The sequence below is a fragment of the Hippoglossus stenolepis genome, chromosome 17 (assembly GCF_022539355.2).
Source record: "Hippoglossus stenolepis isolate QCI-W04-F060 chromosome 17, HSTE1.2, whole genome shotgun sequence".
In the NCBI taxonomy this organism is placed as follows: Eukaryota; Metazoa; Chordata; class Actinopteri; order Pleuronectiformes; family Pleuronectidae; genus Hippoglossus; species Hippoglossus stenolepis.
The window spans coordinates 15,908,848-15,933,197 of NC_061499.1; the positions used below are offsets into that span (position 1 = coordinate 15,908,848).

At 45.0% G+C, this 24,350-nt stretch overlaps 2 protein-coding genes across 3 annotated transcripts in view; both read left to right on the forward strand.

Annotated features, from left to right (window-relative positions):
• The first annotated feature begins 358 nt into the window (after nucleotides 1–358).
• myclb (MYCL proto-oncogene, bHLH transcription factor b) lies at nucleotides 359–6,702 on the forward strand. The gene is made up of 3 exons (XM_035183611.2): nucleotides 359–646; nucleotides 1,250–1,972; nucleotides 3,521–6,702. Exons 2-3 carry the CDS (start codon nucleotides 1,315–1,317, stop codon nucleotides 4,312–4,314), a joined length of 1,452 nt encoding a protein of 483 aa, XP_035039502.1. The 5' UTR covers nucleotides 359–646; nucleotides 1,250–1,314; the 3' UTR covers nucleotides 4,315–6,702.
• Nucleotides 6,703–7,380: 678 nt separating this feature from the next.
• The window catches only part of trit1 (tRNA isopentenyltransferase 1), a 39,455-nt gene continuing 22,485 nt past the window's right edge, over nucleotides 7,381–24,350 (forward strand). The window contains exons 1-2 of one of the 2 annotated variants that reach the window (XM_035183440.2): nucleotides 7,381–7,586; nucleotides 22,584–22,724. In XM_035183440.2, the coding sequence (XP_035039331.2) occupies nucleotides 7,428–7,586; nucleotides 22,584–22,724 (300 nt within the window). In that variant the 5' untranslated portion in view covers nucleotides 7,381–7,427. The remainder of the gene's footprint in view (nucleotides 7,587–22,583; nucleotides 22,725–24,350) is intronic. The other variant, XM_035183439.2, reaches the window with a different exon arrangement.

Here is a 24,350-nt window from a genome sequence, read left to right on the forward strand (position 1 = left end):
ACATCAATAATGCTTCTCTCCCCCTGTTGAGGAAGATGCCCTCCTCCTTACATCCCTCTTCATGCTGCATGATAATTACACACACAGGTGCTCCTACTATTGCACAAGTGTGGTTGAAGCCCCCTCCCCACCTACACACACACACACGCGCGTTGCTATCATGTCGGCATAATTATTGCAAAAGCAGAACAGTGTGATTTTATGAAATCAGTGTCATATAACCCCCCCCTCTCTCTCATAACTCTCCATCTGCGTCTCCCTCATCCCTCTTTTTTTTTGTTGTGAGCTGCGGCTTTAAACAGTAGGCGTGGCTCCGCTACTACGACCCGCCCTTTATGCATAGCAGCCAACTCTCCTTCTCCCGGATCACATAGTGCAGCAGTCTGCAAAGAAAAGTGACCACAGGCGGAGCCGTGTCTGTCTGTGTGTGTGTGCGCGCGTATATGTGTATGTGTGTTTGTGTGTGTGTGCAGCCCCTCTGCGCCTGAACGGAATCATTAACCTCAGTTCCACCACAGCAGGGGAAGGTGGAGGAAAAAAAAACATCTCGCGTTTTTCAGGAATCATTGTGCGCGCTGCGTAATTGTGGACGCGTAAAATTGAGGATCTATGAGGGCGCAGGCAGGTTTCTCACTTTCAGCACCAGGTAAAACTATTTCTTTTAAATTCTCTCTTATTTCACAGAAAGTTCCCCCCATGCGAGGATGTAACCGCACAAGCTCAGGAGGAGAGTTTTTACTGTTCGCGAGATGGATTTGGCGCTTGGAGTTATTTGGTTTTGCGCAGCTTTCCGTTAATTAAACGACCTGCGCTTTTCTCCTCTCTCCTCCTCCTCCTCCTATTCTGTCGCAGCTGATTTCTTTGAGCTTGATACGGAGTTGAACCGAGGAGGAGCCACAGAAACTACTTTACATATACTCCTCTTTCCTTACTGAGCAGGTTCATTGGCACAGGACAAGACAGGAGGGGGGGATACCTCTCCATCCAATTAATCTATTTCCGTCTAATTTAATCACCCTGTGCTTTGTGCTGAGCAGTCACTTACACCCCCCCCTCTCTGTCACAGTGGAGCAGGCTACTGAAACATTGTTATGTAACGAAACACTGTTGCGAAACTTCTCCGCTGCAACACAAAGTAGTTTAACTTTAACTGCGCTGTATTTACGCACAGAGCGGTTTGTGTGTGCCGCTCCGGTGCGGGCTGTGATTGTTGTGCTCGGCTCTCATGTTGGCTCTGTATCCTCCGCAGACCGAGGGAACAGGGAGTGATTCACCCCCACCACGCCCCCCTCCAGCCGCCAGCCTGCAGACCCCATGCCGGGCATTAGCTCCGCCGCGCCTCGTTATGAAAGCTGGGACATGGACCACCTCGACCACTACCAGCACTATTTCTACGACGACCACGACCCGAAAGAGGATTTCTTCAAGTCCACGGCGCCCAGCGAGGACATATGGAAGAAATTCGAGCTGGTGCCGACCCCGCCCATGTCCCCGGTGCGGGCGGTCGAAGGGTCGGGCCGGGTCGGGCTGCTGTGCCCGTCACTCGGGGACAAGCTGGAGTGGGTCTCGCAGTTCCTGGGGCAGGAGGACGAGCAGCAGCAGCAGCAGCAGCAGCAGGAGCTGCCCTTCAAGCTGACCGCGACCAACGACTCCTTCGGGAACCTGAGCTCCATCATCATCCAGGACTGCATGTGGAGCGGCTTCTCGGCCGGCCAGCAGCTGGAGAGAGTTGTGGCGGAGCGCTGCGCCTCCTGTCCCGGGACGGCGGCGGCTGTGGCGGCCACCGCGAAAGTCGCAGCCGCGTCTGCAGTCACGTCCCCGGGGAGGGCGCAGTGTGGCCCCGTCGACACGCCAGCCCTCAGCGGCTTGGCGGCGGACTGTGTGGATCCCGCTGCGGTGCTCACTTTCCCGTTAACCGGGGGATGCAAGAAACAAGTGTCCTCGGGTTCCGAGTCTCACACCGACTCATCAGGTCAGTAACAGATCGAATATCCAGCTTCAGTGTCCGGCTTTTCTTTGACTTCTAGTTTGATGAAGTGAGCGACCGTTCCCTCCTTATATCCTCCTGCGTGTCCCTGTGTCTATGTTACATTATGCATTCTTAGTGCATTGGGCTTCTCATGGTATGTGGGGGGACATTCCTGTCTCCTGCAGTCAGCATCTTGCTGTGGTTGGCCTCTCTCTGGCAGTGAGGGCTGGCATGGCACATGACTGCATTGCGTTACCTTGGTGCATTCAACACATGCTTCCAGCCCAGAGAGTGACACGCCCATTGAAACATCTGCTGCCTGGCAGGGCTCCAGCAGACCAGCTGCTACCTCTCCCTGTTCCTCCAGTTTGACTTATGATAACAATATCCGAACCACACTCCCTGCCTCCTAAGTGACAGCATTACAATAATGACAGTTACACATTATTGGGAACTTTTTTTTTTTTAAGTAACAAGGAGTGGAAAAGAAAGGCATCCCTCTCCCCTGTCCTACTTTCCCCCCCCCATTTTCCCCTCTGTGAACCCATATGACTGGGTTCGGTATGCAGGCTGCCATGTGATGTTGAGCTTGGACCATGCATAATGGTGCTCGGAATGTCACAAAGGGAACTTGTTGCTGCATTCCTCCACTCAACAGGCTGCAGCGCCAATTGTGTCAGTGGGTGGATTTGGTCCCAGCCAGCCGGGCGCTGTGAATAGAGCGGGATTAGCCGTTTAGGAGGTCGGCTGGGCCTGCAGAATTCTTTGACGTGAGGCAGTATTTAACAGGGCCTATAGTGTCAGCTTGGAAGAAGAGGAGAATGAGCAAATCATAAGGAATCAACCTCTGCCTAATCTCCAGTAAAGAGCCTCTGTAGGGCAACTTGTTCCGTATGCGTGGTAATGTGAGATGTTATCTTTTGTCATAACGCTGATGAAAATAATAGACGGGCACCCCTCCCTCCACACCCCTTTTAACCGTCCCCTCTTTATTGTGCGATTCATGCAGAGATTCCACTTTCTGAGCCGTCGAATCCATAGAGGTGCAATTACTTTTAGAAGTGACTTCACAAGAACATTGAAATTCTCCCAAGAGTCTAGTCAGCTGGCGGGAATCTAGTGGATAAGACCTTTCCTTACGCTTAACACGCCCACCTCCACTAAATACAGCAGCAAATGGTTTATTAAATGTGTGAATATTAGTCAGCTTGTTTCAACAAGTTGAAGAATTGCTGATTTACACCTTAGTGCATTTTAACCCGCTCCGTCTCTTGCCTCTCGTCCCGCACATGAATGAATAGAGAGACTTTCCACTGCAGTGAGGATTTCACAGCATTAGTGAGAGTGTGTATTTTGGTGTGTGTGAGATCATGCAGGTTTCATGAGTGTGCGTTTCATTTTTACAGAAGCATTTAATAGTGCTGAGGAGTCAGAGGGCCAGGGAGAGTGTCCAGAGGCAGGACACCCTTTTCAAATGCCTAAAGTCTAAACCACACGTTTTCTTTTCCTCAAGTAAAACATTTCCTTAATAGTTTTCTTTTGCTCTTTCAGATGATGAAGACGACAAGGATGAGGATGAAGAGGAGATTGACGTGGTGACAGTGGAGCACAAGCAGCAGCAGCAAAAACCACGTCGGCTAGTCAATACCCGTAAACCCGTGACCATAACGGTGCGGGCTGACCCCCTTGACCCCGGCATGAAGCGTTTCCACATCTCCATCCACCAACAGCAGCACAACTACGCTGCCCCATCCCCGGACACTCTCCCCACGCCAGCTGAACCTCCTCGCAAGAGGGTACGGCAGGAGGCCTCCACACAGGCAACCCAGCCCCACCAGAACTCTCACTACCACCAGCCCCGGCTCGGCCACACCCCTCTGAACTTAGACGGCAGAAAGTCTCATGGAACCGCGGCAGGGGTGAGGTCCGAGTCGCCAAACCTCAGCGCCTGCTCTCCTACCTCCTCCATGTCGCCTTCATCCCCTCCCTCCTCCTCCTCCTCTTCCTCCTCCCATCCCCAATGCTCCCCATCGAAGCCCCACTTCTTCTCCCACCTCTCCAGCCCCCAGTCCTCCGACTGTGAGGACACAGACAAGCGCAAGGCGCACAACTTCCTCGAGCGCAAGCGACGGAACGACCTGCGCTCGCGTTTCCTGTCACTGCGGGACGAGATCCCGGGCTTGGCGGACTGCCCCAAGACGCCTAAGGTGGCGATCTTGACGCGAGCCACGGAGTACCTGCAGCAGCTGCACACCAGCGAGAGGCAGAAGACTCAGGAGAGGAAGCAGCTGAAAGCCAGGCAACTGCAGCTGCTGCAGAGGCTGGCGCAGCTCAAACGCTCCTGAGTGCCAGGCCGTCACCACACACCTACACTCACAGAACTCAATGGGACTACATGAAGGAGAAAAGACACTAATGTTCACTTTCAGTTTGTCACTTTTGGAATAGTGCGGGTGGATGTTTGTTTTTGTTATGTTTTTTCTTCTGTTTTCTATTTTTGTGGTTTGCACATTAGCTACTGAGTGATTGACAAGGCCACAAGCCGGTCTGAACAGCAAGCTAGGGATTGAACTAATGAGGAATCTTATGGGCAAATTAATAATTTCAGTATAGATTTGTCAAACTGGTATGTTTCCCCTTAATAAAAATGTTCTGTTGCTTGCTACTGAAAGGTCTGCTGTGACAGCTTCTAGTTGATAAACTACTACATCTGTGCTGTTTAGCTGCTGCATGGTCTGGTCTGACGTCTCCTCTTTCTCTCAATCTGAAGAGCCCCCTAGATTTGATTTCTCCTTCAAACTTCTGCTTTGTTATGATATTTTCCATTTACCACCAATTCCCCCTCATTCTCTGTAGCATCTAATCTCTTCCCTGCTGTCCTTCTTCGTTCCTCTGTCTCCCCCGGCCTCAGCAGCTACTTTCTATCTTTATACCTGCTGATAATGGAGATGTAGGGGGCTGTAGTTTGACTGTACTGAGCCATGCAACAGTAACATTACAACTGGATGGACGCGGTGTGCTCAGCACCTCCTGAAATAGCTCAGGTTAAGTCCTGACGTCTGTGCCTGCAGGTTTCCACTGACTCCACTTGTTGATTTTTCTTGTTTCATCAGAAATGTTTTGCCAGCAGCACTTTTGCCCACAGTAACCGCCTGTTCTTGAGCAGTATTTGGAGAAAATGAAAACAACTTGTTGCCATGCAGGCATTGTTTTGAGATTCATCATATTTTACAAACAACAATCTGCAAAAAAATGTGTGAAAATGTTGATTTCACACTCTTAATATTGTGTGATGGAGACCAGCCAAAGGGTGAATGTCTACTTCAGTTAATTAACCAAAAGAAACTCTTAGAGAGCATCTTCAATTAAATCTGTACGTCAGAGATGCCAACTTCTGCTTGGAGAGGAAACCCACTGAGTTCCAACAGTATATTTCTTTTTTTTTGTTTTCTGCATTGATGTAATGCCTTTAGAAGCCTAAGCTGTTGGATGTTATGTATATAGTACCCTTACTGTACAGTCCCTTCCAAACCAAAACCAGAGCTGTCTACTATTCATCCTAGTTTTCGTTCGGCCTTGTGTAACTGACACCGGGGCCAGGCTTGCTGGCTTTTCAAAGATAACTCAAAGCTTCTATTTTTGTTTAAAAAAAAATGATTGAGAAAGGAAAAAAAAAAGAGTCAAAATAAAAACACTCACTGAACATTGATCACACTAGCCACTTTGTCACACAATTTTGTTTTTAAAATGCATACTTGTTTTCATTCCTTTTTTCTTTCTTTCTGGGTTTCTTTATTTGTACAAGTCGAGAGTTGACAAAAAGTTTTATACTATATTTTCCTACCGAGGTGTGTTTCAGTGTGAGCTAATTATTTTTGTTATGTAGCTGGCAGGGGCTCTACTGGTGGATTATGTGCTGAAAATTGGCGAATAAGGTCTTCTTTCTCTGACGCTCCGTCTGGATTGGAGAGCACCTAAAAGCTCCTGGACTCACTGGAGCCGTAGTGCTCTCCTAAATCTGGTGTGGCGAGAGGTAGTGGGCTGCTTAAGAGGATCTACCGATTAAACTTCTGTCTCTGTGTAGCCTTTAGTGACCTTAATGTTACTGCTTTCTCTGCTCTTTTCTGAAAGCCCGGTGCTCCCTATTGTCCCATAAGCCATGCGACGGAACACTGTAGCCCTGGATCTATACTCTAAATGACTCTGTCACAGCGAGTAGCATCGTACTCCCCTCTTATCAGTACTCAGGAAACCCTGTCATCTGTAGCTCTTGCGAAAGGCCCATAGAATGTGCTTGAGGAGAACTCCCCCCCCAGAAATGTGTGTGTGTATATAACATAACCTCAGAAACCACCCTTAGAGATGAGAATTAGAAGATTTGATCAGAGGATTCATGTACTTGGTTCAGGATATCATCATTAATATTTCCCTTTTTCCTCTTCCTCCAAAAAAATCGCTACTTAATTCAGCACAAACCACCAGTAGCCCCTGATTTATAGATTTTTTTTCTCCAATAGGGTGCACCCTTCAACAGTGGTTTGCCCTGTATTTTTTTTTAATCTTATTTGTTTGGTAGCAGTGGACATTGCTTGCTATACTTTGGGTTTTCAATTATGGTGATTTTTGGAGCCTTGTCTCAGCACTTTGTTTTTTTCTGTACCTCATAAGCCTCTATATATATGAAGAGTAAGTCAGAAAATTAATAAATTTCATGGTTTGACATCATAAATTAACATGTTTTGTCGTCCCTGTTTGTCCCTTTCACACACACACACACACACGTGCACAAGAATAATAATCCTTATCTCGCTGCATCAAACGAGGTGGTAACCATCCACGGGTTAATCAACAAATACATGTAGAACATTCAAATCCCAGCACGATCAGAGTCACAGTCTTGTTGTTTTGTTCTCTTTGCTTCCCATGAAAAACCACCTGTATGAGTGAGTGTACATCTCCCCCCTTCGCCATTTGTTCTGAGCAGCCTCCAATGTAACACATCCTGGCATCTTTGCCATGGCAACAAGCGTCTGCGCTGGCAGCTGCAGAGCTCGGACAGTTTCCATAGAAACGATACCAACTACTCACTCTGCAGTCTTTCCTGTTCACACACATTGTAAATGTTATCAACCATCTGATGTGGTCACAAATGCAGCAACAGGGAGGGTAAAGTGTTCTGACGTCTTATTGGCTGATTCTTCTTTTCTTTAAAAAAAAAACTACACTGGTTTTAATCCAGTTAAATTAAAGGTGAAGCAGCAGGAGCCAATCAGAGCGTTATGTGCACCATAAAGGTAAAAACGGTACAAAATAATGACATCTATTTCATCTGAAAACGAAAGACCCGCCTCCTCCACAAGTTGCCACAGTAACGGCTGCCTGTTGCCTGGTAACAGAGCCCACCTCTTGATTCTGCTCCGGCTGCGCATGCGCAGCGACGTCAGAAGGCAGAGGCATCATGGCGGCGTCCACTCTCAGCGTGCAGGGCGCCGTGCGGAGAGCGATGGCCCCGGCGTTGGTGGTGATTCTGGGAGCCACCGGCACCGGCAAGTCCAAGCTGGCGATCGAGATCGGAAAGCGGCTTCAGGGGGAAATAATCAGCGCCGACTCCATGCAGGTAGGAGCCGCGGGGACACGAGGAAAAGGCGCAGGGAGACCTGGACATGGCAGCCACAGTGCTCTGGATAACAGAGAGATAAAGCGAGTTAAACGTGCGATTTGTAGTCGCAGTAACGCAGATTACAGGAAGCTAAATACCACTGCGTCACAAACACAACCGAGTGAACGTTGAAGAGTGAGACTGTTAACAGCAGACTGCACCCGGTCGTGTCCAGCACCTACCACCATTGATCTCATGGTTGATCTCACGGGCACGAGTCCAACCTGCCTACAGGAGGCTGCAGGGACATGACAGCTGAGCAGCTCACATGACTAAATGATCTAATAACTACACGCAACAGACATACTGCAGAGATCAGCTCAAATGCAGTGCAGTCACACCAAGTAACAGAACACACACTTATCTCAGAAAACACACACACACACACACACACACACACACACCTAAAGGTAAAGAAGCCTGTGCACATTAAACAAGACAGATCATCTATTAATGAGTCCTCCACTGATCGTCCCTCGCATGTGTCTTTGTAAATGTCCCAGCTGCCCCGATTCTCTCACCTCATAAGATATGGCTCAGCTTTAAGTCTGTGATTTGTAATGCCAACATGCACCCCTTGAGTAGTTTAGATTCAAAGTGTCATCCTCTAATCAAATTGTGTCTGCTATAAAGAGTTGCAAAGGAAAATATACACATTTTAAGTAAGCAACTATAAAATGAAATATGAATAGAAGCAAAAGAGGTACTCAATCAAATGTAAGTTAACACAAGTCGAGGTAGCGAAGGTGCCAAAAGCAACAATGGCAGTACAGGGACTGATCTGTATATAGGTATAAGTATGATTAATAATGTGAATAACATAAATATTGCACAATGTATTTAAGTGGTATGATACATGATAGTTATTGCACGGTGGTTTAAGGTATCAAAGGAAGATGATGGTGATGATAAATGTATAGAGAGATGATTGAAGTACAAATAGTATAAATAGAGAGAGACTGAGTTATAAACCTTTAAAAGAACATCATTTTGCAATGTCAGTTAGGTGTGACCTAAATCTGAGACACCACAGTGAAAATAGTTAGTTAAGCTTAAAGTTTCAGTGTGTAGGATTAGGTAAAAGGGATCTATTGGCAGAAATGTAATATAAAATAATCCCTGTGATGTTTTCACTAGTGTGTTTCATCTAACTTGTACAAATTTTTGTTTTCTTAACCCTAGAATGGGCTCTTTATATTGAAATACTTTATATTTACATCGGGAGTGGGTCCTCTCTACGGAGGCCGCCATGTTTTTACAGTAGTCTGAACAGGACAAACTAAACACCTTTTGAGTTTTTTTTGACAACTGAAGGCTACCCCAGGTTCTCTTTCATATTTGGAAGGGGAGGGTGAGGTGAGGGGTATTCATCTGCAACATGCAACTTCACCACTAGATGTCACTACATTTTACACACTGAACCTTTAAGGTGCGACTTTTCTTATATGAAAACCACATTTAAGTGTTAATCTTAGATGAAAAATTTGTGGAAAACAGTTGATCCTTCTCAAAGAAATTAAAATGTAACATTATATGCAGAACACTAAGCATTTGTGATAGAATAAACAGCATGGGTGATAAAATAAGAAAACACTCAGACATTTATGGTTATGGATGACATCAATGATTAGATAAAAAAAAGCACTCTGCAGAATGGCATCAGGTGGTAGTTGTGTAGTGATACTTTGATAAAAGTGTGTAGCATGAACTGCAGATGTTGCACAGGGAGATTTGAATGGTCATTATAGTTATTTAAGAAATGTATAAAAAAAATACTTAAAAAGTACAACTTTTATAAAATGGGCCTCAACATGACTTTTTTACAGATAAATCATGACTGATTACATATTGTAAACAAAACACAGAAACTTTGTTTATTGCTGTCTTTGATTGCCAGTCCATTCACAATAAATCTGGTAATATTTATTGTGTGTGTGTGTGTGTGTGTGTGTGTGTGTGTGTGTGTGTGTGTGTGTGTGTGTGTGTGTGTGTGTGTGTGTGTGTGTGTGTGTGTGTGTGTGTGTGTGTGTGTGTGTGTGTGTGTGTGCGCGCGAGTGTGAGAGCGCACCGGAACATTTAAAAACTGTCATGCTTGCGTCACTACTCTTCTCTCCCTCAGCCATGCTTTCCCTTGTGGTTCTCAGGCTCTGTTACCGCAGCAACCAGAGGGCGCACACATAAAAGAAAAGGTTGGATACTGGTTTGAGTCTGGGTCACCTTAGAGCACCATAATGTCACATACATTCACACACACTCATAGACAAACACACACTCAGCACCCTTCATTCGATCCAAATCAGGTTTATTTCTCCTGCCTCAGCGCCACCTTCCTGCCCCTTGATGTGGATTGTCCTTGAGAGTGTGTGTGTCCCTGCGGGAGAGCGATTCTTCCAACAGTCACCTGGTACTGGGTAAACTGGGTTACGCTAATAACATGTCAGCCCAGAATATCTCCACCACCAGCAGCAGCAGCAGCAGCAGCTCTGGTGGAGAGGAACATTGGCCTAGTTGCAGCACAGCAGCCCCAGCCTGTCTCTGCAGACCTGTTGCTACCCTCTTGTTGGTGTGTGTGACGGTGAGAGAGACGTGTAGACACAGAGTGAGTGAGAAAGAGACTGCTTATGTGAGAACGAGGCTGTGTGTAGGCTAGAGCTGGCCTGTGTTGTCTTTGGGATAGGAAACAGTCTGGTCTTGTTTGGGAGAAAGCAGCATTGTGCTGAGCTGGTGCATATTCAGCGCTGCGCTACGCCAGCCCAGCAGCTGATGGTGAATGGGCACGCTGTGGCCACTGGGAAGTGTCCATTGTCCTGCGGAGAATTGGTTCCCACACTCCCTAACACTCCTATTGTGTTATCATCGATCCCCCTCTCTCCTCCTGCCCCTGGCCCCTGGCCCATGCCCCCAGCCCACAGTTCATTGGACATGCAAGGGGATATTATTCACTCATTAAAAGAACATGCTATCTATGGCACACACACAAGTGCTGTGCTGTACTGTCATTGAATGAGGCTCAGCCAAAGTAGTGTAAACCCCCGTGGTTCCCAAAGTGGGGTCTGAGGACCAGCAGGGGGTCCTTCAGAGGCTTCCAGCTCAACTGTCACGGGTCTTTCACTCCCGAAAAGATGGAATTATGGGAAAATGTGAGCATCTTTGTCAGATTAAAATTTGTCACCCACAGTGGAATGATCTCACTTGGTCTAAAGTCTAAAATGAATCATTAATTTAAAGTCGTACACAGAGAATCCGGGGTTTCTCTGCACCAAATGAGAAGAATCCAGAACTGGGTTAGTAGTACAGTACATCACATCCTTTACTAAATTTAACTGCACTCGATGCCCTTTTACATTTCATTTCCTCATGTCCTTTTTCTTGTACAGTTTTTTAAAATCTATTTACAATGGATTCTAGATTCTCGTCTTCGGAGACCTAAGGGCTGTGCGATATGACTTCAAATAAAATGTCATTATTTCAAACTTTTACCTCCATTATGATTAATGAACGATTATTTTATGCCCTGAAAAAGTATTAACTGAATTATCTGACATGAGCAAAATCAAGTCAGTGAGAGGTTCTAAATGTCAGTTTCGATACATTTTCGGTTAATTGCTCAGCCCTAGCTCAACGTTAAATATGTATTTGGAAACGGATGTATAGGCTTATGTTTGTACTCTGTGTTCTTTTCGTCTGTATTTTCGCATGTCTTCTGAAAGCTTATGGATACAGAAGAAAAAGACAAAATGAAGCAGTACCTTTGAAAATTTATGGGGGGCAGTGTAGCCAATAGTTCAAGCACGACGACCATAGGACACAAGGAAGAAATTTCAGCAATGGCGGAGAGATTGTGCAAATTGGTAAGAAACATACAGGCATCGACATGATGTGACTTCATCTGGGCACAAGGACATACGGTCAGTTTTGCCTCTTTCTTAAGAGGTACATTATCAAAACCTTTCGATTCTGCACTGCCCTCTAGTGGGCCTTAAGGAATCATTGCCAATTTTAATACTTTAAATGTTTTCCTCCCTTATATCGGTATCATTATCAGCCCCAAATAAATCCATATCAGTTGGGCTCTAATAATGACATGTTTATAATTCTATTAGCGATAACCGTGTCACTATGGGGTGTTTGGGAAAATACATTTCTTATCAGAAGATTTTCAAGCTTCTGAAAGGTGCTATCTGTGACTATATGTAACTTCTCTGGCTTCAAACCAAGTGGTAGAAGGGTGTGTATCATTTATAAATTCAATATTAGAACGTTACAGAGTAACAACTTGAGACCTGTTTTTTTGGTACCACATTAAGGTCAAAGGTGACTGTTGCAATGATTGTTTAAATCAGAGCTTGTGATGAGCTGACATCATTTGTTAAAGCGTGACCTCAGGAGAGGGTGATTTATTAAGCCGCTGCTCGACGACAACGCTTTGCAAGGCATTATTGGTAATGAGAGGCGGTTGACACCGGCTGTGCCAGTAAGGATAGAGTGAGTGCACTTCAGTGGTGATTCATGCTCAGCCTGAAACATTAGATGAGTCTGCTCAAATCCATTTTCAATGTTCATATATACGCTGCCTTGTGTATGTTCGGCTGAACATCGCTGCAGGGAAATGTTCCGTCTCCTGTCTCACTCTTCATTTCAAAAACATTGGCACACTGTCTATGTTTTTACACGTCTTGTCAGTCACTTCTTTTTTATCTCTCTATGTGCAGCTTTGTTTGCAAACAGGAAGGATCAGAAAAGGTCATACAGGTGATTCTATGTGCTTTAGCTGAGGATGATATACAGAGGCAACTTTATGGTGAAGTACAATACATTTCTTACAGTGCGGATTAAGTCCGTTTTAAGAGTCCTTAATAGTGTTTGTTTCAATATAGATTCTGGGGCACTTTATGAACAAAGTAGAGTTTGGAAGTTTGGAAACGATAACGTACACACTCACAACCACTTGCTGATTGGGTCTTTTCGGTAACAACGTTTCCTTCACTGATTCGTAACATGAATAATCAATTACAAGCGATGCTGACCTCGTTGTCTTTGCTAACAGCTGATTTGCTGAGTTAAATTCTGCATTTTATAATGATACAACTATGGAGGCTATATCTTATTTTTTCCCTTCAAGTGGCCCAAACACACAGGTTCACTGTATTCAAATGTATGTAGAACGAGTGCTGCCTTGAAGCTTGGAAGTTAATCTAAATGGATCATTACAAGACTTTTCATTAGTAATGCAAAGTCTATTCAATTATGAGTTAATTGGCTGAATCACACAAAACCACCAGAGCTATTTATTTAATACTTAAAGATTTGAATCTCCCTACATTTTCCACTCTTTAAGCAAAGGTTGTGCCCATTATGGTTTTTGTGTCTGAGCAGATTTGTAATGTGCAAACTTTTGACAAAATAAATAGTTTTAGTGCAGGGTGTAAAGGGGGTGGGCTTGTGTGTGTGTTGGCAGGTCTTTGGAGTCATTTACTAAAGGGGCCATCAGAGGCCCTAAAGGGCAATTTAACAAGTCATGCACATGCATAGACCATTAGGCTGCATTAGTTTGTGGAACTATTGGAAGTATCGGTGGCCGGTGACCTCTGATTCACGCGTGTATGAAAGAAGAAGCTGTCGTAAAGTGAGCATGAGCACTGCAAGTTGTGATGTAGGCGGAGAATTTGTAAGGCTTATTCATTTTCTGGTGAATGTGAGAAACGTGCACGAACAGTATGGAAGCATTCATGTGTCACACTGGTACTTGTAGCGCCATTAAATTAGAATCAAGGAGGAAAGAGCTAATTTTTTAAGTTTAAAATTTGATAGTCATGCTTTAACCGCTCTGAGGCTTAAAGGTTGTGCTTATTATTGGCCAGACACACACACACACACACACACACACACACACACACACACACACACACACACACACGACACACACACACACACACACTTGCATCAACTGCAATCTACGTATTAAACACATCCCACACTCAAAAACTGTGCAGCTATGTGTTATATCCCTCTAATATGCTCGCAGTCATCCCTCCTCCTCCTCTCTCTCTTTCTGTGCATATCTCTTCGTCTCTCTCTCTCTCTCTCTCTCTCCCCCACCTCCCTCTGTCTCTCTATCTGTCTGGTGTGGCTATGACCTGTCTGGGCTTTGACGTATCTGTTTGTATTGTAAGTGAGGCGATGCCGCCGCCTCCCACATCCGATTTATGATGCATCTTTTTAAGTAATCTAGGCCTTTGTAGGAGCAAGCCAAAAAACAGAGCTGATGAACTGTTATTTTTGTTGCATGTATGTGTGTGTGTTTGCGTGCAGTCTGCGGGTGTGGTGATGCGGTCACCGCTACAGTAAAGCAGCGAGGGAGAGGAGGATGGCAGGATGGTGGAAGAGGAAGGAGGGATGGGGGGTGGGTGGGTGTGCAATGCCATGAATGATTTATTAGTCTGGCATTACTGGGCCATTCCCCACAGAGAGAAGAGAGAGGAGGATGGAGGGATACATTGTTGAAGGATTCTGCCTTGAGTGGGAAGGATAGAGGGGGTGAAAAAAAAGAGGGAGAGAAAAAAATAAAGGCAGAGAGGAGGACGGAAGGGATTCAAAGAGGAGGATATAAATGTAGAGCCAGCTTACAGTTTGTCTGTCGGGCCGTGTCCAGGGGTCAGACTAAGGACAGAATTGTTCCGTCTTCCTCTCTGCACCAGGGCTGACCTACAACAACTGACCCGGCTATTGTCTGTGATCACAGCTCTCAACATGTCGGCTTTTTACACCAGTTAATTGTTCATGTAAATGTCACAAGTCAAGGGCAAATTTGAGGGAGCTCTGATGTACAAATGCTCCTATTAATTAATGTAAATCGTCAGTATTTATTTAATTTAGAGCAAGGTGCTATACAGTGCACACACATTCATACAGCGCTTCTATATGCACACACCATTCACACACTGTCGGGGGCAATTTCGGTTCAGTATCTTGACCAAGGACACATCGGAATGCAGATCGGATGAGCCAGGGACTGAACCACCAACATTGTGGTTGGTGGATGACCCGCTCTACCTCTTGAGCCACAGCCGCTAAGCCAATGTGCCAATCAGACCTTTCTCAGATTCTGATTCTCAAACTCATCAAATACCAGGGATCTTTTTCCTCCAGAACATACAGGATGTGGCCTGGTATCGATAAGAGCTTTGCGTTTCATTGGCTCCCAAAGTCTATTTGGATCAGATTCGTTTGGCCAATTAATTAGGTACATTATTGGCGCGGATACCACTGGATCAGCATCACTGCTACATCAGTGTAATACTACACTGCAAGGTCTGCTTCATCTCCTTTTTAGGCTTTCTCTGAATCTTATTATATGTCTCAATGAGTGTTTGTTCTCTCTGTCTCTTTCTTTTTTCCCTCACTCCTCTATCTCTCTTGCCCTCGGTCTTTCTTTTTGCCCCCCCCCAAACCTCCTTATTTATGTGGCAGAGGAACAGCTGTCTCGTGCAGGGCGTAAGGTTGGCCAGGCCGGCCGGCTGGCTGCAGGCTCCGTAGAGCTCGAACACTGAGCTCATTGTCTCACTCGCACACTCACACATAGACATTCCTCTCTTCCTGCACACAAGCCACTCCGTCACCTCAGTTCTCACCCATTCACATCCATTTGAAAGCGGGACAGGAATGAGTAGGCAGCTGAATCCACGTTTGCTGGGCTTCCATTGAAGTGTATTAATGCGAATTATGACGTTTGCAATAAGCTGAATGTGATAAGCTGAAAAATGGTAGAAATGTGACACAACACTACATCACAACACTACATCACAACACTACTCCACTGCCGTTGGAGAACGTTAAATGCAACCTCAGAGTTTTCAAACTAAAACGGAGAAAGCATCTTCTCAGTTTGAGCATCTGTAAAACTCCAGAGGAACGAGGACGCCAGGCGTATCCGTAGCGGTCAATGCATTTTCAATAGAAAACATAGAAGTGTGGATGCAGCCTAAGACTGGAACATTTATGGTTTCATCCCTTTCTAGTTTAGAGCTGGCTGTAAAAATATCTGTCCACCTACAAATCTTGTGCATAGCTCGTTGTCCATTAGAAGAAAAGTGCTCAGTGCATTTCCTTGTTTGGTCTTCAGATAGAATGAAAATTGACCAGCATTAACTGCGACCAAACAACTCAAATCACAACTAATTCATTTTTCCTTCAGGTGAAGTAACAGTAGACGCCTGTAGTTTCATACCAACTCACAAAGTCTCCAGTCAGCTAAACGACATGTAATGTAAGGTCTCTCCTCAAAAAGTTCCACTACTGCTGACATTTCTTCCTCGTTTCCTATGGTCCTCTCGCTTGAACTATTGGCTACACTGACCCCCCCCACGATTTATGTTGGTACTGCCCGGTTTGTCATTACATCGTCGTAGGACGAAGAATATGGATAGGAGGCTCTGTCTGTTTCTATATACGGTGAGCATAAACAAGCCTTTATTATACTGTAGATCCTCCCTCCATCCCAGCTGATAGAAAAAATTCCCCTATCTTTCAGAATCTTACTCAAGAAAACGCTCAGATACTCGCCCGCCCTCCTCCTTTATTGTGACATCTTCTTTCAAACGTATAAACACGATTAGTTGTGTTTGATTTTTATCTGATTCCTCTGAGCTGTAACATCAAAGCAATTTGTAGCTCATTTCCACCACCTCCACTGTAAGGCTTAATTTATTTCTCATCTTCCCTCTCATTTGCAGCTTCCCCTCAAAGCGTTTTTCTCCTCACATCTTCCACTCAAGTGGCTTTTTACATTTTTTTCTGATTTACACGCCTGTAGTCTTTTGCCTTGTCCCGGTTAAGGCAAAATTAAGATCTTCACAGTATGTTTCTGTTACTCTCTCACACGGGAGAACCTAAATGTACATTAGGGAGTGGTTACATAACGATTAGCTGCGTGTTCTCACTGGCAGGTAAGAATGGGCAGAGTGAGAGGGATTGCCAGGAGGCGGAGGAACGATAGAAGAGACGGCTTGAGCAAAAAGAGAGCCAAGATTGAGGAGAATCAGGGGCTGTTCCTAGCTGACATTGGGCGGGAGGCAGGGTACACCCTGGAGAGGTTGCTAGTATATCGTAGGGCCAACATACAGAGAAAAATAACCATTCCCATCTATCGGTAATTAAGGGGGCTTAACCCTACCGTGTTTGGTTCGGACCTCTGGACCTTTCAGTTTAGTCTGAACCAAAATAACAGGCGTGAGAAGAGCCTCGGACAAAAATTCATCTGACCTAAAAGAGCTGGTTCTGGTTTGGATCCAGCTGAACCATGGTTCGGTTCATTTTGGGTAGTTCAGACTTTCGGACCAGTTGTAGGAAGTTGAGACGGCATTGGAGAAGAAGAAGAAGCAGAAAGTCACAGGATCGCCTGTAGTCTCCCCCACAGAAGATATAATGTTTGAACGACAAGGAGTGTTCATTTTAGTAATACTATCAGGATATTACAGTGGCAACGAAATTAACAAAGGGAACCGGTTCATTAATTTTTGTCAATTCAAATGGAAAGACACATTTTGTAGGCCAACTGACGACATGGCAACGTCAGACACATGCCTATCTACAAATCAGTCAAGTAGGCTATAGGTAGATGCAGCCCACGTTGGTGATGACATCAAGACCAAATTCATCAGTCCACTCCTTAACTTGCACTGTGAAACCAAAACTAAACGGATTAAATCTCATGTGACAAAGACATGCACCTTGGTCCAAACTTTGTTGTGTACAAGCGGCCTTAGCGTCTCCAATTAACCAAAACCCAATCTGCATCTTTTTGGACTGTGGCAGAAAAGGCACACAGGCATGGGGAGAACATGCAAACTCCACACAGAAAGTCCCCACTCAGCCGTGATGTTCGCACCCACAACCTCCGGGTAAAATGGATGAAAATTAAAAAGAGTAAAAACATTTTTTTAAAAAACATAGTGAAAGAGATGCAATAGTAAAACAAAAGACACAAGAATATAGCTTAGTCCAAAATGCTCTAAATCTATATGGACTTTTGTCGTTCTTGGACACAGCAGTTGACAAAATCTCAACATGGGGTCCATTTAGTAACTTTCAGTCGTATCCCATCACGTCTTTCTTTGGTAGATGGAGTTTGCCTGGTTGTCCTTAAATCTAGATTTTCGAAGCCTTTTAAAGTGCTCAGAAAAGTGTGAACTTGAATTAGTCTACAATTCCATGAAAACTGGGAAGTTCCATCTTTTGATGAAGGTCATATGATGGGACTGAAAGCTCCAAGACAGTTGCTCAATAGGCCACGTGGTGAGTGTGTTTTGTAAACTTCTGAAAAGTTGTGAGTGTGTGTGTGTTATGAAGAGAGCCTTTGTCCTCCCACTGTGTGGGAGCAAGCGTGTTAATTCGGGAGGTGTGTGGTTCTGAATGAGAGACACATGACCCTTACTCACTAAGTGGCTCGCGCTCTTTAAATACGTCTCTCTCACACACACACACACACACACACACACACACAGATTTCACTCTCTGTCTCTGAGCATCTCTATCTGGCTTTCTCTCACCATATTTCTGTATCCTCTCTGTACAATCTGCAAGCGTGTGTGTGTGTGCGTGCAAGTGTGTGTGTGTGAGTGAGGGAGAGCAGAGAGGAGGGTTGTGGAGGATAATGTGTGCAAATTTGTCAGGGAGCATCCTGTTCTCCGTAAAAAAGTACACAGTGCTCTTATGTCTTTTTCTTCTGTCTGTTCATTTCGTCTTCTCTCTCATCCTCTCCAACGTTGTTGTTCTCCATCCATCCATCCATCCATCCATCTCTCCATCCCTCCCTCCCTCGGCTGACAGTGGTGTCGTGCAGAGAAGCAGTGAATAATTCACCAGGCTGGGTTGTTCCACCCTGCCGTGCTCCACACTTTCAGGGTGCTGTGGTGCTGAAGAACATTTGGCCAAGTACACGCAGCCCACACACACTGTCACCAAGGATACGATCAATAACCTGCGCACAGTTACACTAATTACCCAGTGCATGTATGTAGAGTTAAACAGTGTCGCCTTGAAGTGTAAGATTTAGATGGCTGGAAGATGCTTGATAACAAAGCCGGGGCGTGTTCTAGAGGATGTGGTCTCGACTTGCACCACAAAATGCTTCCTAAACAGAAAACAAGTTGTTTCTTTCTTTCAGCAATATAATCTTCTATAGTGAACACAACTTTGATGATTCTATGATTTTTTGAAGCCTGAATACGATCGCCAGAAATGAAAAGCTCACGTTAGCTTATAAACAAACTACGTCACTGCCTCACGATTTCATAGTATCTACTACTAAGCTTCCAACCCGTACATTTCATTTGGTGCAAGTGTAATCACAATGTGGGTGTAAATGTGAACTAGCGGGGTCATCTGTTTTTGTTTGGCGTGATGACATTTAATGCTCTCGTCATTCTTGGTCGTCTCTTTTAGCCACTTGTTGGGAACCATCTTTTTTTGACACTTAGAAGCTTTAAAGAAATCTGCAGTGGGGTATTTACTGATTTATTTTCTTTTACTGCAGGGAGTAGACCGTGAAAATCTCTTGAACTTGTGTCAACCACAGACCTTATTTCCGACATCTAACCAAAAACACATCAAAAAACCCATTGACTTTGGGAAGTGGGAACTAGAAGTGGAAAAAATAGAACTCATTTATGGTTTTTAGCTCTAAATTTTGCAGCACACAATTGCAAACACGCACAAAAACAGGCAATGTAACAGGCATCTGTCTATATAGCTATGCATCTCAGAATGCTTTTGTATTTCTTGCAATTGAAAATTAATGCAAACTAGTGTCAGATGCCCCAAATCATGTTTTAAAACATAAAATACGATATAGTGGAACTTTCTGAAGGCATATCTGTGATAATGCATTGTTTTCCATATCATACAGTTAATCCGTGCAGGTTTACATTTAGTAAAGATCCCGTGCTTTGTCTGAAACAGTTAATGTTGACTTTTAGATCATACCTACTTACTCTTACAAGAAAAGGGAGAGGAAAAAAGCCACGAGAAGGACGCCAGAGTCTTGTGGAAATCAACAGACTGACAGGCTTCAGTTAAAATATTTATGTTTGTACAGTAAAGTTGTCAATGAATAAATAACTAAAAAGTTGATTATTTAATGTAAAAGTTTGGATCAGCCAGGGATAAGGTTGAGTCAACATTTTTATAGCTATTTACAGGTTGGACTAAAATGCACCAGAATCCTAAAGCATAGTTTATGCCCGCCGGCCCGTCCTTGCTTATGGTGATGCGAGCCAAAAATGTCAGGGTTCTCGCTGCATAGGAAAATTGCGAATTACACCTCCCGACAAAATTCTAGTACAGTGGAAACCGCTTATAGTTATCACGTTTGTCTTGGGCCAAATTCATCACTATAAAAGAATTGCATAGCCTCTGTATGATTGTCTCAGAACTTGAGGGAAAGGTAACAGCGAACACACACACTGACTCCGCTGCTCACTTCTCTCTCTCTCGCTGACACTCAGACTGCCAGACACAATTACACTTACGCAAACAGTGTGATCGGACACGTGTAAACTCAGACTTGGTGAAAACAACAGAATTTGTAAAGTTAGACAATGTATGGAGAGCAGGAGGAGATGGCGGGGCGATTTGGCTCGATTCGGTCGGCTCTGCGCAGCGCGAATGATAGAGACACAGAGAGGAGCAGAAAATCACTGACAGAGACGGTAAAAACTGTAAAAAATATATTTTTTACGGCCCAAACACGTATGATAAGACCCAAAATCAACTCTGTAAGCGGACAAAGTGGAGCTGTGTATGGCTCCTTGGGTGTCTGCCCCAGGCTTGGTGGTGCTGTGGCCGGGCTGTGTGCACTCTGGGCTGGGCAGTAGAGCTGTCGGGTGTCCCTGTGTCCGTGCCCCGGTGCCCCCACCACGTTTCAGCTGGTCGTACACCTCCCAATTTCTTCAACTTGGCACCACAAAGTGTTTAGCGCAACATGGTCCATCTCTATACTCCATCATTAATGTCCTTGAAGGAGCATACAGATTCTCAGATGGCTCCTGGAGGGAGATTACTGAGACAGAAACTATGGGAAAAACCTCTGTGAATGGTTTGTCAAGACAAAGAAGCGCGCACAAGCTGGAAGTGTTGCTCCTGCAGGAAACAAGCCAGTGCTCAAACTGATTTGTTTGTGTTTCTTCTTCTGTGTGGCAGTGTTGTACCTTGTCATCGTGGGAAAGGCTTTGTGTTGATGTCACAGCTCGTGCGCGCATTGAAGAATCCATCAAGCAGAACCGCAGCCTCGATCTTCCTTTCAGTAATTCACTACTTGTTTAGAATCTGGTAATAAAAATATAGAGTCATTACGATAAGTGTATAATATGGAATATAATGTATAATGTGCCAGACACCATCACAATCTGACTTTGATAACTTTCCACACACGCTGTAGACTGGCTTATCCTACTTTCAGGATTCTCCATGTCTTTGTGGAAGACTGTGACTGCACAGTGGAAAAAAATCGAGCGCTCTATAGACACTGCACAAACAGTGGCGTACTGTGGATGTGGTGCGCTGTGGCAGTGGGTGTCAGTGGACTGTAAAAAAAAATCTATAAAGATTTTACTAGCACTGTCAGTCTCTCTTCCTGTCATTCGAGGGGGGGAAACGGAGAGTCTTGTGCATGAGTGTTCCCTGGACTGGGCTTATTGGCGGCAGTGTAGTCAACTTGAAACCAACCACCACCAACCCGACCTGAACACCAGCAAAAGAATCAAAAACTTTCTAAAGCACAATGCATTGATTACCTTAACATTTTCAGCATTTTCACTGAGGGGGAAAAAGTAAGCTCATGATTTACGTCAAGGGTGACTTCATTCACTCGTCCTTTCACGCTCTAAAGATAGTACTTGTGTGTTCATTCGGGGAGTGTGCTTCAGTCCCAACTGTCGAGTGCTCACGATTAAAGGCTCTGTATTCCCACTCTGAATTATTGAACAATAGAGCGCTTCACCAAGAATTTTTTCCCACCAAAAAATCAAGGCTCAATCCAATCAGAAGTTTCAGTCCTCTAAAAGTGTATGGGAAATTTCTGACTCAGAGGGATTTTCATAAAGTTTTCCTGGCAACTCACTCTCTGAGCCCCACACACATATTTTGAATGGTTGACGATAGACTACACACAGATGCTCAGCAGGAGACGGGGCTGTAGAGGTGTATTCACATGATAAATGAGGGGAGATGTTTATAATTTGCTATCAACAACATATTGTTGCGCTGGCCTGGTCTTTGATTTATCATTTCATCCCTTGCTAAATTTAAAACTGATCCACCAACTGAATAAATGGAATTAAAACATTTTCTGTGAACTATCCCTTTAAATGCCCTGAAAGAACAAGGTGCTAACAACTGGTTACTAATTTCAGCCGCTTCAAAATAAAAGCCTGACAGCGGTTTTCCAGCCGAGGACGTTAACCGTAGATTGTTGTGTGTGTATGAGAATGAAAAAATGACTGTATGACACCCAGCTGCTACATTTAGCCTGCCCCGTCACTGGGTGATGTAAAATGCACAGGGGAGGTGTGTATCATCATTTGCAGGAATGCTCAGAGTCATCTCATCTGTCGAGGATGACGGACAGCGCTCGTCCCTCCTCCCTCTATAAAAGCCAGACTCTGACAGTGACACACACTCCTGTGCACACCCTACCACCAACATTGATTTCAATTTCCTGACCTGTTTGTTTTATGGACAATTTTGTACAGCGTTGACAAAGAGTTTATGTTTTCTCGGACAAATCATTTCCAGTGCTGTCTTACTCTCAGAGCAAATCATTATAGAGGCTTTGGGGGCTTTGCTTGCAGTGATTTACCATTATTATCTCACTGTTCTACCTGCCTGTGAAGCATTTATTTTTCTGATTTGCTCTCATTTGCCTCCTTGTTAATTGGTTTATCGTTTTGTCGCCCTCAGGTGTACCAGGGCCTGGACATCATCACCAACAAGGTGACGGCTGAGGAGCTCTCCCAGTGCCGACACCACATGATCAGTTTCGTGGACCCGCTTGTTAGCAGCTACACGGTGGTGGACTTCAGGAACAAAGCTCTGGCTCTAATATCCTTTCCTGCAAATGTGTGAGAGCAGAGAAACAGTATTTGCTCATTAACGTCTTTCCACATGTAACTATCACCCCTGACACTTCTTCCCCCTCTTATTGACAAGTGGTAACTGCAGGAAAAAACGATTTGTCTCTATGTTTACACTGCAAGCCTTAGTGCTCAATTCAGATTTTTTTTCCTAGATTTTATTTATAAAAAGTGTGGCCTGGATCAGATTCCAATGTGAACTGGTCATGGCCCTCATGTGACCGACATGCGCAGAAAGACGACAAGAGTACCCACTGTCCCTCCACTGACCGTCGCTGCTGTCTTGGGTGACACTTGAGGGGTCGTATCGTAACCGGCCTGTGTTTGGAAGCATATCAAGAGAAAACTGAAACCATATACGCTCACATCTGTGGCCTCCATGTTTATCACCGACTTCTTCACCTTGTTCACCTCCTTACACGGCGTGCTGCGCGTGACGTCTTGTTGTTCTTCTGCCCGTGCGGGTCACATCATGGCCATGACCAGTTCACATTGGAGTCTGATACTGGCCACGTTTTAGAAAAAGACAATGTGAACAGCTGTGAAGTGAGCACTAAGGCTTGCAGTGTGAACGTAGCTTTACTAATTGGTATGCAGGTGCGTGTGTGCGTGTGTGCGTGTGTGTGTGTGTAGAAGATCTGCTATATGTCCTCGTTTTGTCAGCATGTCTCTCTGCAGATGTTGCACTGAAAATAAGAAGAGAGAGAGAGAGAGATCACTGGAGACGATATTTATAGGAGTCTCTGTCTGTGGTGTCCACACACACACACACACACACACACACACACACACACACACACACACTCACACACTCTTATGGCAGTCACACCCTCATGCAGACACCGACTGTCACACAGATGTGGAGAGGGGAGGCGATAACTACAGGCGGTATAAATAGATCAGGATGGCATGCACACACACACACACACACACCAGTGTGGCGTGGGGATGCGGTAGCTCCAAGAATAGGCTCAGTGCAGCGCGAGTCTGCTGGTGGGAAGAGGGAGAAATGGAAAGAGATGAACACAGTTTAAAGGGATGGCTGTGATGTGGAGGATTTTGAATTGCAAAGCATGGAGGAAAAAGAAGGGATTTGCGTGTGTGTGTCACTCAACATGTCAATCATGTAAACTCCCTCCTGAACTCCTCATCCTCTCTTTCTCTTTTATTGCCTTCATTCTTCTAGCGCTCTTTCTGTTCCCTTCGCTCAATTTTGCTCACTGCTTGTCAGCGATCTTTGTGCTCTTTCCATCTCTTGTTTTGCCTGCACTCGAAAATGGGGAGCTCTGTGTGCGTGCGTGTGTGCGTGTGTGTGCGTGTGTGTGTGTGTGTGTGTGTGCTAGAGAGACAGGGAGCGAGGGGGTGAGTGACGACGGATGATGGGCCTTTATCTTGTTTGAGTGGTTATTTAATTATCCCTGAGCAGAGAGGGTGGGCGACTATAGGGAGGGAAGAGGGGAGAGAAGGAGAGGTGTGAGAAGAGTGAAGATGCAACAGAGAAGGAGAGACAAAGGAAAATGGTGTGGCACGTAGGCTCTGTCTGTGTGTGACCAGTCAGGTTTTGAAAACAAAACTTCATTATTGATGTTGTTTT